The sequence below is a fragment of the Erythrolamprus reginae genome, chromosome 1, assembly GCF_031021105.1.
Source record: "Erythrolamprus reginae isolate rEryReg1 chromosome 1, rEryReg1.hap1, whole genome shotgun sequence".
NCBI lineage: Eukaryota > Metazoa > Chordata > Lepidosauria > Squamata > Dipsadidae > Erythrolamprus > Erythrolamprus reginae.
The window spans coordinates 229,721,513-229,736,958 of record NC_091950.1 but is presented as its reverse complement, the minus strand read 5'-3'; the positions used below and the strand labels follow the sequence as shown (position 1 = coordinate 229,736,958).

Below are 15,446 nucleotides of genomic sequence, written 5' to 3'. Positions count from 1 at the left end.
CTCTACAGCTACCTCAAAAACTCAAATCCTATTTAATATTCCTTTGCTCAATATCTCCATGTTCTCCAGCATTGGCTATCAGTTTCCTAGATAAATGTACTGATCTAAAGTGGGGAGACTTTGCCAGTGAACAGTCTTTTAAATATGGTGTTCTTTCATAACTGTAAATTAATTTTAATAACTTTGTTTAATTTTAATATATAGGACAACCATTTGAGAATACAGCAATTATGAATTCCGCTGTTGGCAATATCATAGTGTCTATTGTACTTGGCAAGCGGTATGAGTATGAAGACCCCACATTTCAAAGACTAATAAAGTTAGTCAATGAAAATGTCCGGCTTGCAGGAAGCCCTCCTGTCTTGGTAAATTATTTTTCAATTTTAAAAGGAATTCATTGTGTGTTCACTGTGTTATGTTTAATGTAGTGTGGGATTTATAATAAATATGCCATGTTTTCCAAGGTTCACTATGACAGAAAAGCCCTGATGTCTTATATAACTGTATGCAACCATTTTCCACTATGGAATATGAATACGTTTAATAAAAATCTCCACATTGCCCACATGAAAACTATTCAGGTTTCTTCATGACTCTTTTTATCCTTTTTGTGTTTTTCAGTTCTATAATATGTTCCCCCTGTTTGGTTTTCTTTTTGGTGCTCGTAACATACTTCTGAATAACAGAAATGAATTACATGGTTTCATAAAGACCACTTTCATAGAACACCTCAAAGCTCTGGATGAAAATGACCAGAGGAGCCTTATTGATTCATTTCTTGTCCGACAAGCAGAGGTAAGGAAGTGTTTTATTCCAGGAATTCCAAGTGAGGGTTCCTTGTTAGTCTATGAGCTTGGTTGTTTTCTTGCAGATGTCTCATCATCCAAACTTGGTAACTGGATAACTAGCACTGATCAAGTTACCTAGTTTGGGTAATGAAACTTCTGCAACAAAAACAACCAAAGAGCACCAAGGACCCCTCATTTAAACCTTGAACTACAGATATTCTTCTTTATTGTTAATTCCAAATGAACTTTTCATATCATATCTGTACCTTTAAAGCATGAAATAAAAACTAATTTTTAACTGACAATTGAAACTTCTAAAGTGAAAACCAAGGGACTTTCCTTAAAAAATATCCAAAACAGTACATTTTGAGGGTTATATTAAAGTGCTACATATAGTATAAACCAGCTGTTGAAAAGCATTTATTTAAAGTATTATCTTCCTCAATTTAAATGAAGTCCATCTAAATCGGGGTCTCAAACTCAATTTATCCAGGGGCCGCTGGAGGTAGAGTCTGGGTGAGGCTGGGCTGCATTAGGTTTTCCACAAGAAAAGCTCTTACAATATAATCAACTGTCTTTATTTTTTCATCTTATTTTGTGTTAAAAAATAAAAACAAATTAACAAATTCATAAGAAAAATAAATAAATCAGTAATAAATAAATAAAATGAAAATGATAGTAATAATAATAATAATAATAATAATAATAATAATAATAATAATAATCCCCACTGATGGGTATGCCTTGTCGTGGTAGTGAGGCTTGTGGGCTTCAATGTAGCTGAGAGCTGTGCCGGTGGTAGTGTAAACAACTGGTAGGTCTAACCTTGCCGGAGTGGTCAAAGCAGAGGAGCCAGACTAAACGTACCTAACCCATTTAAACTAATGGAGAGACAAAACAAAAAGAAGTCCATACTGGCTCAGTCATCAACCAGGATAAAAAGGACCGTGGTGGCTGCTGTGGAACCTGGGCAGCCATCTACAAATGAACTACAGGAACAAAACAAACAAAGCTTACAAATAAAAAAGCGGCAGAAATTCTCAATGTCAGAGAATCGCACAATCATGAAGTATTATTACAACTCGGAGCCTGAAAAACGTGGATATCAAAGACGGATGTACCAATTATGGAAACAAGAATATGCAGACTCAAAAATAACGGAACTTCGACTGGCCGATCAGCGACGACTCATAGCCAGGAACAAAATGTTCAGTGAAGTCGAATTAGAAGAAATACAGAAAATTTGTAAAATAGAAACACCAAAATCTGATCTGACACCAGTAGAAGCTCCAATAAGATCTGGAGTCACTGCACATCTGGAACCTGGTGAAAACTTGGAAAGACAGCAAGAAGCTGCAGACGAGACACTTGGCACTATGACTCAAAGGCAGCAAGAACTGAAGGACCAAATACTTGCTCATGCAAGGTCCAATGCATAAGTGAAAGCGACTGCCAGCCTTAAAATACATAAGCAAGAAACGACTTGTCCCACTGATGGAAGATATTAACTCTGCACTTGCAACTGTCCACGTAACTTCAATTGAAGAATTGAATTAGCTTGCCTACAGTACAGCTGTTATAGTAACTGAAGAACTAGGGTTACTGTAACAGAAACCAATCAGAAAACCAACTGGAAAACCAAAATGGAAAATACGGCTAGAACTGAAAATCAAAATCTTGAGATCAGATGCAAGTAACCTGAAGAACATTAAGGAGCAGAAACTGAACGATCAGAAGATCAAAGACTATTTGACAAAAAAGTACTGGCTTAGTACAAGAACGTTCGAGGAAGCTCTGGAAATTGTAAAGTAGCAGATAACAGCAACAGCCAGGAAAATTGAGCGATATGAAGCTAAGATCACCCAGTACAGGCAGAATCAAACATTTCAATCCAACCAGAGGCAGTTCTACCAGAACCTGCATCAGCAAACAGATAAGAAAACTGAAAAGTCAGAGGTGAAAATAACAACAAATTTCTGGAAAGATCTCTGGGAGGTCGAAAAGGACTATAACAGGACTCCTGGGTGGATAAAGGACTTTGAGAAGGAATTCTTAGGGAGCAATATGCAGCAGCTGGAGATAACACCTGAAATGATTGCAGAAAGAGTGAAGAGGATAAAGAACTAGACATCCCCTGACACTGATCAGGTGCATGGTTTTTGGCTGAAACACCTGACCAGCCTGCATGCAAAAATGGCCGAATTGTTCAACAAAATGCTGCAGACAGAAAATATTAGTGAATGGCTTACAACTCGCAGAACATATTTAATATAGAAAGATGCAGCGAAAGGAGCCATACCAGGAAACTACAGGCCAATAACATGTTTGCCGACCATGCTCAAACTGCTGACAGGTATCATAGCTGACAGAATTCAGGACTACCTAGAAGAAAATGACATCATGCCAGTGAAGCAAAAGGGCAATAAAAGACGAAGTAGAGGTACAAAAGACCAGCTCCTAATTGATAAAATGATTTCGGAGAACTGGGTGTGAATGTCTTAATCACAAATTGTAGGAAACTCAACACTTTATGGTGTTTAAAATTACAATTTCCACCATCCCTTTTATTGATTTAGGAAGCTGGAGAATGAAATCCAAAATTCTGGGCGATGTTCCTATTGTTCAATGTTCTCCAGCTTTCTGCTATTTAGTTGATGTCAATATACTGAATATGCTTAGATAGATTATTTATATATTGCAGGAGAAGAAAAACAAAACAGAAAGGTATTTTCATAATGAAAACCTAATTGGTCTTGTGAATAACCTATTTAATGCTGGGATGGACACTACTTCAACCACATTGCGCTGGACCATACTACTAATGATGAAATATCCTGACATTCAGAGTAAGCACTTTGACAATCATTAAGTGTTGTATCTCATGACAAATGTATATTTTCTCTTATGGCCAGCTGACTGAGAGCATATGCATCAAAGACATTCTTTGTGTGTCCAATGAAACTTGGCCAATAAAAAATTCTATTCTATTCTATTCTACTCTACTCTACTCTACTCTACTCTAAACTGACCAGATTTTAAGATTGGGAAAGAGGGACACCATTGAGCGGGCGGAGGGGGGAAAGGGGGCAGCTAAAAAAAGTTTAGCAAAACAAAAATTAGCAAAAAATATTCTTTCTTTCTCGCTCCCTCTTTCCCTCCCTCTTGCTCCCTTTCTCTCTCTCTTCCTTCCTCTCCTGTTTTCTCTCTCTCTTCCTTCCTCCCTTTCTCTCTTTCTTTCTCCCTCTTTCTCTCTCTGTCTCTTTCTCTCTCTCTTTTTCTCTCTTTCTCTCTGTCTCTTTCTCTTGCCCTTTTTTTTCTCTCTCTTTCTCTCTCTCTCTTGCTTTCTTTCTCTCTGTCTCTTGCTCTCTCTCTTTTTCTCTTTCTATTTCTCTCTCTTTCTCTGTCTCTTGCTCTCTCTTGCTCTCTCTCTCTTTCTGTCTCTTGCTCTCTCTCTTCCTCTCTCCCCTCTCTCTTACTCTCTCTCTCTTGCTCTCTCTCTTGCTCTCTCCCTCCCTCTCTCTCTCTTACTCTTGCTCTCTCTTGCTCTCTCTTTCTATTTCTCTTTCTCTCGCCCTTTTTCTTTTTCTTTCTCTCTTTCTTTCTCTCTTTCTCTGTCTCTTTCTTTCTCTTGCTCTCTCTCTCTTGCTTTCTTTCTCTCTGTCTCTTGCTCTCTCTCTTTTTCTCTCTTGCTATCTCTCTCTCTCTTTTTCTCTCTCTCTGTCTTGCTCCCTTTCTCTCTCTCTTGCTTTCTCTCTGTCTCTTTCTCTCTGTCTCTCTCTTTCTCTCTCGCCCTCTCTTGCTCTCTCTTTCTTTCTTTCTCTCTCTTGATCTCTCTCTCTTGCTCTCTCCCTCCCTCTCTCTCTCTTGCTCTTGCTGTCTCTGTCTCTCTTTTTCTTTCTCTCTCTCTTTCTCTCTTTTTCTCTCTTGCTATCTCTCTCTTTCTCTCTCTCTGTCTCTCTCTCTGTCTCTTGCTCTCTCTTTCTATTTCTCTCTTTCTCTCACCCTTTTTCTTTCTCTTTCTCTCTCTCTTTCTCTCTCTCTTTCTCTCTCTTTCTCTCTCTCTCTCTCTTGCTCTCTGTCTCTTGCTCTTCCTCTCTCTTCCTCTCTCCCCTCTCTCTTGCTCTCTCTCTTTCTCACTCTCTTGCGCTCTCTCTTTCTCACTCCCTTGCTCTCTCTTTCTCTCTCACCCTGTCTTTCTCTCTCTCTCTCTTGCTCTCTTTCTCTTGCTCTCTCCCTCACTCTCTCTCTCTCTTGCTCTTGCTGTCTCTGTCTCTCTTTCTCTCTCCCTCTCTCCCCCTCTGTGTGTTTGTGTATGTGTCTCCCTCTTTTTTTTATAATAGGCCACATGTCTGTCCAGTTCTCACGCATGTATAGTACGCTGCTTAGGCTGCCACAGCAAATTTGCAACCGATATACCGAATGGGTGGGCAGGAGGCAGGGGTCTCTGTTTTCTTCCCAGCTATTTCAGCCGGAGGAAGGAATTGAGATGGGGGCACGGTTGGAGGTATTTCCATCCCCCTCCCCAAATTACCAGCAGGGTCCCAGTGCCCCAGGCTGGGGTGAGGAAAGGGGGGGAAGAGAGAGAGCTGGCCAAGAAGCCAGAATTCCTGGCTGGGGAGGCAGGGAGCCTCAACATCACTACAAACAGCAAAGGTGACCCCTCCCGAAATTACTCCTACCATTTTGACTCAGCTGAGCCTTGCCTGCCACCCCTCCCTTAAACCTTCCTGGGCTGCAAAGGGAGAGAAAAGATAGAAAGACTCCCGAGGCAGGCGACCAACCACTCACAGATCTCTCATTTGTTTCCCTTTTCTCTCTCTCTCATTCTCTCTCTCTCAACCTTTCCCCCATTTCGGTCTCACTCTCTCTTCCCTCTTCTACTCTTTTTCCTTCTCTCCCCTTCTCTCTCTCATTTGTTTGCTCTTCCTCTCCCTCGTTCTTTCTCTCCCTCAGTTTCTCATTTTTCTCTTTATCCTTTTCTCTCACATTCTCTCCCTCTCTTATTCCCACCTCCTCTTCCTCTCCATCTCTGTCTCTCCAGGGATGAGCCAGCAGCCTACCCCACTTCTTATTTATTATTTATTATTTATTATTTGGATTTGTATGCCGCCCCTCTCCGAAGACTCGGGGCGGCTCACAACAAGTGAAAAGCAATCCAATACATAATCCAATTAATTAAAATATTGAAAAATTTAAAAAAACCCATATACTAAAATACATACACACAAGCATACCATATATAAATTCAACGTGCCCAGGGGGAGATGTTTAGTTTCCCCATGCCTGACGGCAAAGGTGGGTTTTGAGGAGTTTGCGGAAGGCAGGAAGAATAGGGGCAGTTCTGATCTCCGGGGGGGAGTTGGTTCCAGAGAGTCGGTGCCGCCACAGAGAAGGCTCTCCCCCTGGGGCCTGCCAACCGACATTGTTTAGTTGACGGGACCTGGAGGAGGCCCACTCTGTGGGACCTAATCGGTCGCTGGGATTCGTGCGGCAGAAGGCGGTCTCGGAGATATTCTGGTCCGATGCCATGAAGGGCTTTAAAGGTCATAACCAACACTTTGAATTGTGACCGGAAATTGATCGGCAGCCAATGTAGACTGTGGAGTGATGGTGAAACATGGGCATACCTAGGTAAGCCCATGACTGCTCTCGCAGCTGCATTCTGCACGATCTGAAGTTTCCGAACACTTTTCAAAGGTAGCCCCATGTAGAGAGCATTACAGTAGTCGAACCTCGAGGTGATGAGGGCATGAGTGACTGTGAGCAATGAGTCCCGATCCAGATAGGGCCGCAACTGGTGCACCAGGCGAACCTGGGCAAACGCCCCCCTCGCCACAGCTGAAAGGTGGTTCTCTAATGTGAGCTGTGGATCGAGGAGGACGCCCAAGTTGCGGACCCTCTCTGACGGGGTCAATAATTCCCCCCCCCAGGGTAATGGACGGACAGATGGGATTGTCCTTGGGAGGCAAAACCCACAGCCACTCCGTCTTATCCGGGTTGAGCTTGAGTCTGTTGACACCCATCCAGGCCCCAACAGCCTCCAGGCACCGGCACATCACTTCTACCGCTTCGTTGACTGGGCATGGGGTGGAGATGTAAAGCTGGGTATCATCGGCATATTGATGATACCTCACCCCATGTCCTTGGATAATCTCACCCAGCGGTTTCATGTAGATGTTAAATAGCAAGGGGGAGAGGACCGACCCCTAAGGTACTCCACAAGGGAGAGACCTCGGAGTCGACCTCTGACCCCCCACTAACACTGACTGCGACCGGCCAGAGAGGTAGGAGGAGAACCACTGAAGCACAGTGCCTCCCACCCCCAACCCCTCCAACCGGCGCAGAAGAATACCATGGTCGATGGTATCGAAAGCCGCTGAGAGATCGAGGAGCACCAGGACAGAGGATAAACCCCTGTCCCGGGCCCGCCAGAGATCATCCATCAACGCGACCAAAGCGGTTTCCGTGCTGTAACCGGGCCTGAAACCCGACTGCTAGGGACCTAGATAATCGGCTTCTTCCAAGGACCGCTGGAGCTAGAGTGCCACCACCTTCTCGACAACCTTCCCCATAAAGGGAAGGTTGGAGACTGGACGATAGTTGTTAAGTACGGCTGGGTCCAGGGAAGGCTTCTTGAGGAGGGGGCGCACAAGCGCTTCTTTATAGAGTGTTGGAAAAACTCCCCTCCCCAAGGAAGCGTTGGTAATCTCCTGGGCCCAGCTCCGTGTCACCTCCCTGCCGGCCGAGACCAACCAGGAGGGACACGGATCCAGTAAACAGGTGGCGGAACTCACAGCTCCAATGGCCTTGTCCACTTCATCAGGTGTCACCAGATCAAACTCTTCCCAGACAGGTGGACAAGTACGTGCCCCAGTCACCTCGACTGACTCATTGTCAGTCGACTCTGTTTTACAATTGGAGTCGAGATCGGCCCGGATCTGAGCGACTTTATCAGCGAAAAACGTGTTAAACTCCTCGGCACTACTCTGCAAGGGCTCCCCAACTCCCCCCTGGTTAAGAAGGGAGCGGGTCACCCTAAACAGAGCGGCCGGGCAGGATTCCGCTGATGCAATCAAGGCGGCATGGTACGCGCATCTTGCCGCCTTGAGCGCCACTTTGTAAGTCTTAATAAAAGCTCTTACAAGTGTTCGATCAGATTCAGACCTACTCTTCCTCCATCGCTTCTCTAGACGTCTCTTTTGGCGTTTCAACTCCCGGAGCTCCTCGTTGAACCATGGGGCTCTACGGGGTCTAGCGCCACGGAGAGGTCGCAAAGGCGCAATCCGGTCGAGAGCCTCCGCAGCAGCCGTATTCCAGGCCTCCGCAAGAGACTCCGCCGAATTGTGGATGAGTGCCTCTGGAATAACCCCAAGCGCCGTCTGAAAACCCTCTGGGTCCATCAGGCGTCTGGGGCGGAACATCTTCATTGGTTCCGCCTCCCTGCGGGGAAGGATTGGAGCCAGGAAGTCAAGCCGTAGTAGAAAATGGTCTGACCATGACAAAGGCACTGCTTCTAAGCCCCTTAGTCTCAAACCATTACTCAATTGCTTGGAAAGGAATACCATGTCAGGTGCGTGCCCCCCCTCATGAGTCGGACCCCGTACTACTTGAGTCAGGTCCATGGCTGTCATGGTGGCCATGAACTCCTGTGCCAACCCAGAGGTTTCGCCGAGTGACGGCAGGTTGAAGTCCCCCAAGACAATAAGTCTGGGGAACTCCACCGCCAACCCGGCTACCTCCTCGAGTAGCACAAACAGGGATTTTGACACGCAGCTTGGAGGCAGGTACGTGAGAAATAAGCCCACCTGAACCCCTAAGTCCAACTTCATCAAGAGAGACTCGCAACCCGCAATTTCCGGAGCAATGAGTCCACGCAGGCAAAGGCTCTCCCTGGCTATAATAGCCACTCCTCCCCCCCTTCCCTGAGGTCGAGGTTGATGCCATATCTGAAACCTGGCTGGGCAAATTTCAGAGAGGGGAACACCTCCCTCTGGGCCCAGCCAGGTTTCAGTAATACATGCCAGGCCGGCCTCCTCATCCAGGATCAGATCCCGGATGAGGAGAGCTTTATTTACCACCGACCTGGCATTAAGCAGCAGCAACCTGAGCCCAGGGCCAGAGTTACACTCATCACTAGTGCCCAAGATTGGGCTCACAGAGCCAAAACAAGGGACCCTTATTAAGCAACGGTCCCTCGTTCCCCTGGAATGGCTAGTTCTGTGGCCCCCACCATATCTGCCTCTCCCCAGCAACACAGGGATATTCCGACCCTCCGCCACCCCAGAGATCGGTGCCCCTTCCTCTCCTGTCTCCCGAGCGTCAGGTGGGCCAGATCTATCATTCACACTACTATCAATCAACTCATCCATACCATAACCCCACCCACCCCCACCCACCCAATCATACCAATCATTCCATTCATACCCACAAGTATATTAGTTCTTCTTAGTTTGTCCTCCGGTTTCACGCAGAAACTGCAGCACTTCCAGGTTTTACAGCCAACCACACAGGATCACTTCTTCTGTGCTGCAATCTCTCTCTGGCCGGGCTCCCCCCCCCCCCAAGATGTGATGAGGGGATGCTTTGCCGGTTCTCTGCAGCTGAGGGATGTTGTGAGGCTGCCCGATAGCCCCTGGCTCGGTCCTGTGGATGCCCCCAAAGGTGGGAGATTGGAGTGGGGTCTGATGGAGCCGAGCCCCCTCCCCTGTAGACGTGACATTTTTAAAAAGCGGGACTTTTTAAAAACCCAGTGGGACGCGGGACAAATAGACAAAAAATGGGGCTGTCCCATGAAATTCAGGATGTCTGGTCACCTTAGTCTAGTCTAGTCTAGTCAAGTCTAGTCTATTTTCATTTGCTTGGATTTCAATATTCCAATATTTTGTTAAACTAAGGTATAATGCAACGAAACATGTCATATACAAAATTAAAATTTCATGTCAGACAAGGGGTAATGTGTTGAACAGTGTGAACTCCCTTCCCCCAAGTTCCTTTGTTGTCTATGGACATCGTTTGTTACCTCCAACATTCATTTAGCTAGGCACTTGATGGTAAACCTATGGCATATGTGCCCCAGGTGCCATGCGGAGCCATATCTGCCAGCATGTGAACTGTTGCCCTAGCTCAGCTCCACTGTACATCAGTGCTTTGGCTTGTACGGGTGCTCTGGGAGGGCATTTTCACCCTTCCCAAGTTCCAAAAAAGCCTCTGGAGCCTAGGGAGGGCAAAAACAGGGCCGACCAGGCCTACTGGAAATCGTGAAACAGGTTGCTTCTGGCCTCCAGAGGGCCTCTGGGAGGATGAAGAGGCCGTTTTTGCCCTCCTCAGGTTCCAGGAAATGCTCATGTATGAGCATTGGGATGTGGCTCATGGGGGGCATTGAAATATGGGTGTGGGCACACATGTGCACATGATACCATGCACATATGGGCTTTTGGCACCCAAAAGGTTTGCCATTATTGAGCTAGGCCATTGAGAAAGAACCTTTGATAATGCGTGTCAAAAGTGATATACCATGATGTTTTGGATGACATACCAACATTTAAACAACAGCTGAGAACTATCCCTGAAAGCATGGCCCATTCTTACAAACGTTTTAGAGGCAGTGGAGACATGTGAGAATAAGGACCTGCTCTTGCATGGTCTCCAGAGCCTTTGAAATCATGTAAGAACAGGGCATGCTTTTGCGTGATTTTGGGAGTCTGCAGTTTTATTCTTTTTTTTACTAATTTACCTGCACCTATTTTGCTTATGTTTATGTTTGTATCAATACCTGCTATCTTGTGCATGTTTTGACAAACAAACAAACAAACAAACAAACAAACAAACAAAGAGCTACTTCAAGAATAAAGAACTGATGAAAATCAAGCTGCTTTGGGTAGGCCACATGAGCATATCAACAGAATATAAATGCCCATCATATGAAAGTAAATGCCACACAGCAAATCCTGAGGTGCCACAAGGACAATTGTGCCATCCCCAGTCCCCATGCACCTTAGAGAACAGCAGGTGGCCTGCTCAAGCATCAACATTATTGTATCACCATAAGATACTCATACCAGCAAAAATAAATTTTGTCCAATGCTTGAAGAAAAAACAATTCTGACAATTCCGACAAATATCTGCCTGGGAATTAAATTTGGAGAAGATACTTACCTTTCACAGTTAAATGTATCCAAGATTTAATGCAAAATTAAAACATTAACAAGCATCTTATAATTGTTTTATTTTCATAGATAAAGTATATGAAGAAATTTCAAGAATCATTGGATCTGCTCAGCCAAGGATTGAACATCGAGCAAAAATGCCTTATACTGATGCAGTTATCCATGAAATTCAAAGATTTGCTGATATTGTTCCAGCAAATGTAGCACGAGCAACTACAGTGGATATAACTTTCAAAGGCTACTTCATTCCAAAGGTGATTAGTCTCATATAACAGCTTTGTTCATTCAGTGATGGTTAGTGTATTTCTTCTTATTGTGTCCAATCAGATCTTCCTCTTGATTTGTTTGATATCTATGTCATAAATATTATTAGTGTTCAACATTTCCATATGTCTAAAATGTAAATCACAATCCTTTGCGCTGGAAGTAGAGTAAAAACGCAGACACAAAGCTGGATTTTAATTGGGTCACTTTTATTAAATAAATATAACTTTATTTAATTAAACAACAAAAACTGGGACCTGCAGAGGTCAAATAAGAATTTTGGGGCAGAAATGATGTCAATAAACATTCCTGGACAGCTATGTGCATAGCTCCTTGCTGATCCAGGTGAAGGGGACCATGCCCTCACCTGTATCCAAGCCATGCCACACATGTGGGAGGTCTCGCCGTCCAATCCCAAACAGGCAATTGGGTGGGGCGAGACCCAGAGGCAACCTCTCCCCAATCGCTCAGGCCGGCTTATGACACCATGAGCTCTTGGAGAGAGTCTGCCAATCATTCCCAAAGATGTCCAAAGGAGAAGACAAGTTGCTAACCACCTCCCAATTTCCACCACTAACTTGCCAAGGAGGGGGGCCAGAACTCTATCTTGGCCCCCTGACTCCCCCCTCAACCTGCACCAGCTCACACAGGGACTTCTGCAGGTCCTGTAAAAAGATGGCATTCCCCTGTTCTGATAGGTGAACGCCATCGGCACAATAAAGCCATGGCTTATTAACAGTAATAGTGGGATGGGGAATAACTACACCACCCAATTCTCTAACAAACAGGCCAATCTCGCTATTAAATGCGGACTATAAAATCTTTATGTCGATATTAGCGGAAAAACTTTAAAAAATTAAATAAAATTATTAATATTAACCAATGTGGCTTCCTACCATACAGACAAATTAAGTACTGCACCAGATTGACGAGGATGAAATCATCAGGAATGAAATCATTCACCGATTCACCCCTGGGGAAGAACAAGTGGTAAATCAAACGAAATTCACCCCTAGCCTTCTTGGGGACCACGCCTAATGGTGAAACCCGGAGGGCAGGGAAAGGATGGGACACAAAAGGGTCCAACACCCTGCCTTCGGCCACCTCCTTCTGAATCTTTGACTTAAGGTTGCTGGACATGAACGCTTTCCTTGGCCCAACATAAGGGATTCTAAAATCCTCCCCAAAACCCTGCAAAAGCACAGCCGCGCTTCTGCGTGCGTGATATTCCATAAGCAGGGCCTCCAACACGTCCAGATTAACCGGACTGGGGCCCTTTACCCTGAGGGGAACGCTGACGTTTGGACGGGCCTGAACCGTCCTTGCCATTTTTTGGCCCCTTGGGCTTAGGACAAGCATGGGTGGCATGTATGCCGCCACAATTCCCGCACGCATGCTTGAATTTGCATGAGGGGCAAAAAACAGGTTCCCCTAGCTCTGAATTTGTGACATGGGGGCGGGGTCCTCGCCGCTGCCCCTGCCCCAGGGCAGGCAGCAGGAGTTGTAACAGGTTTGGCCTTCATGTAATGGCCGCTATCTGTGTGTTCACCACCACCAGCACATGAGAGCTGGGTGGCATGAAACCACAAATCAGGGACCATCATCTCCCAGGGCAGACTATGCTCAAAGGCCACCCTCATACGAAAAGACTCATCATACTACAACCAAGCAGTGCCCTCATACTCGTAATGAGCTCGGGCAATGAGGTCTATATATTTAAGCATAGAAGAAGCCCTAGCGGGCTCCCTCTCAATCACGACCAACATATATTAAAAAGGCATACAGCCAAGAGCTGAAACACCTGTCAACTTTGACCTTCTTAGGCCGGTCAGTGTTAGCCTCCTCATTCTTTTCCTTTTTGGGCACCTCGCAATTCAGAAGGGAGAAAACATCAACATATTCTCCCTTCCAAATACACTCTCGATTTGAGGGATGCAAATGAAAACCCAAAGGGGTAGAAGGTAATCCCCAAGGGATGGCCCCAGGCCTGATAGAGGCCAGGGGATCGGGCACACTAACGGATAAAGCCCCCCCCCCGAACCCACCACAATGGGAGGGGGCAGTAACATAAGCCGAACCAGGGGTAGCTGCAACCATAGGGGCAGGGGCAGCCCAGACCTGGCTACAGGTAATAGCAGGGTTGACCCCAGCATAAGTGGCAGCCACACTCCCTGAGAAATCACCTGCCCAGGCAAGGGGAGGGGCTGTGTGTGGTGACTCTGTTCAACAGTCTCACCTGCCACTGCCGACATCGGTCCCGGCATTCCAAGAGATGGTCCTTTAAAGCCGCCGCCGCCGCTGGAGCAGAGGTCATGCTGGGCCCTGACTGGGACTCCTCTTCACTCGGGGGCCTACCCAAACCCGCAGGGGCCTGGGGCAGCACCCCTCCAGGCCAATAATCAGCCCGCCACCTGGCATCCAACTTGTCCAGCCGCTCGATGACCCTGGACAAGAGTGAGTAGGTAAGATAGAGTCACCAGTAGGTGGGCCCTGGGACCTAACCCCCTCCCTCCTGGACCTGAACTGGGCATCTTCAGATGCCAAACAGGCCCTGGCCGAGGGCCACAAACCCCTGCATGGCCTAGCGGACGGCTCAGGAGGGGGAGGCAAGCCCTTCTGCCTCTTGGGTGCCATTACTATGAAATTCAAAAAATTGTAAAACTAAATGAAAAAACCACACCCACCACCCACAAAAAAACCCCTCCCAAAGGAATCAAAATGGCCTCCCAAAGGAATCAAAAGGCCTGAAGGCCACGCTTTTCACTGGCATGGTGAGGCCTGCTAGGCCACACCTCGAGGCAAAGTCTTCAGCAAACACCAATGGGTGTTTGCCCTTTGAATGCCAGGGCAAAAAGGAAGGCCCTGGGCAGGCACAGCCCCTTATAAAGGGCTGGCCTGCCCCGCCCCGGCAGCGTAATCAGGAGGCGACGCTGCCAGGCCCGGCTGAGATCTCATGAGAAATTGCGAGATCTCGTCCATCCAAGAAGGTGGCCACGCCGAGGAGTCTCGTTTCCCAGCCCTGGCGCAAATCCGCTCGGCAGGTTTAGTATAATTTTTAACTTCTAAATAGGAAGGTAAAGCTGATACAAACTATTACACAATGAGAAAGTAAAAAGAAAAGAAGGAAATCACACAAAAAACAAAAAATGCAAGAAGAGGAAAAAAATTAAAGAAATGGCTTCTAATATTCTTCATAGCGGTTATAAGTACAAATATATTTTAACCTCTCTCTCTAAAATTGAGTCATATTCGTCTTCTTTCTGTATTCTATCTTGCATAATTATTGACAACATAACTCACAAGTTCGGTTTTTTTATTTTTATAGAAAAAGTCCATAAGAGGTTTTCAGTCCAGAATAAATATAAATATAATTTATTTAATCAAAAAGGTTAATTTCCAATTTCAGCAAAATCTATCAAACTCATCAAACATTCCTCCAAAATGTATAATGCCTAATATTTCCATTTCTGTTCTAATCTCACTGCTGTGATCATACAATATATTGAAATAATCTCTCTCCCCCCAAACTATCTGTCCATTAATCTTAAAAGGAAGTTCTGTACTTGTATCAAAGTACAGTGGTATCTCTACAAACGCCTCTACTTAAGAACTTTTCTAGATAAGAACCGAGTATTCAAGATTTTTTTGGCTCTCCTTAAGAACCATTTTTTACTTAAGAACCCGAGCACAGAAAAAATTCCAAGGAAATTTGAGAGCGGCACGAAGGCCCAGCCAGTTTCTTGCCAGTCCCCCTTTAACCCCAGCCATCTCGGGCCAAAAGAGCCTTTCGGTGGTGCTCAAGGAGGCTTTGGCAATCCAGAGCGAACAAAGCATTTTCCTTTCTCTGGGCGCTTGGAGAGGGAATAAAAGAAACACTCCCTTCACTCTGGGCAGTGACTGTCCTCCTCCTTCCACCCAAATTCTGAGCTTTTATTTCTTTCCTAATGGGTTTGCACACATTATTTGCTTTTACATTGATTCCTATGGGAAAAATTGCTTCTACTTACAAACTTTTCTACTTAAGAACCTGGTCATGGAACGAATTATGTTCTTAAGTAGAGGTACCATTGTATATACTATTTGGATCCAACATTTCTTAGCCTTTTTACATGTCCACCAAACATGATAAAATGTTTAACAACAGTTTGAATTTACATTTTATCAATTACACATTCATTATCAGTACATTTCATTTTACTCCATATCATAAGCCTTTATCCATATTAAT

General features: G+C 45.4%; 1 protein-coding gene across 1 annotated transcript in view; it reads left to right on the top strand.

Annotated features, from left to right (window-relative positions):
* Positions 1–15,446, top strand: part of LOC139156612 (cytochrome P450 2K6-like) — a 28,591-nt gene that overhangs the window by 8,713 nt on the left and 4,432 nt on the right. The window contains exons 4-7 of the mRNA XM_070732466.1: positions 205–365; positions 622–795; positions 3,490–3,634; positions 11,024–11,208. Coding sequence (XP_070588567.1) covers positions 205–365; positions 622–795; positions 3,490–3,634; positions 11,024–11,208 — 665 coding nt within the window. The remainder of the gene's footprint in view (positions 1–204; positions 366–621; positions 796–3,489; positions 3,635–11,023; positions 11,209–15,446) is intronic.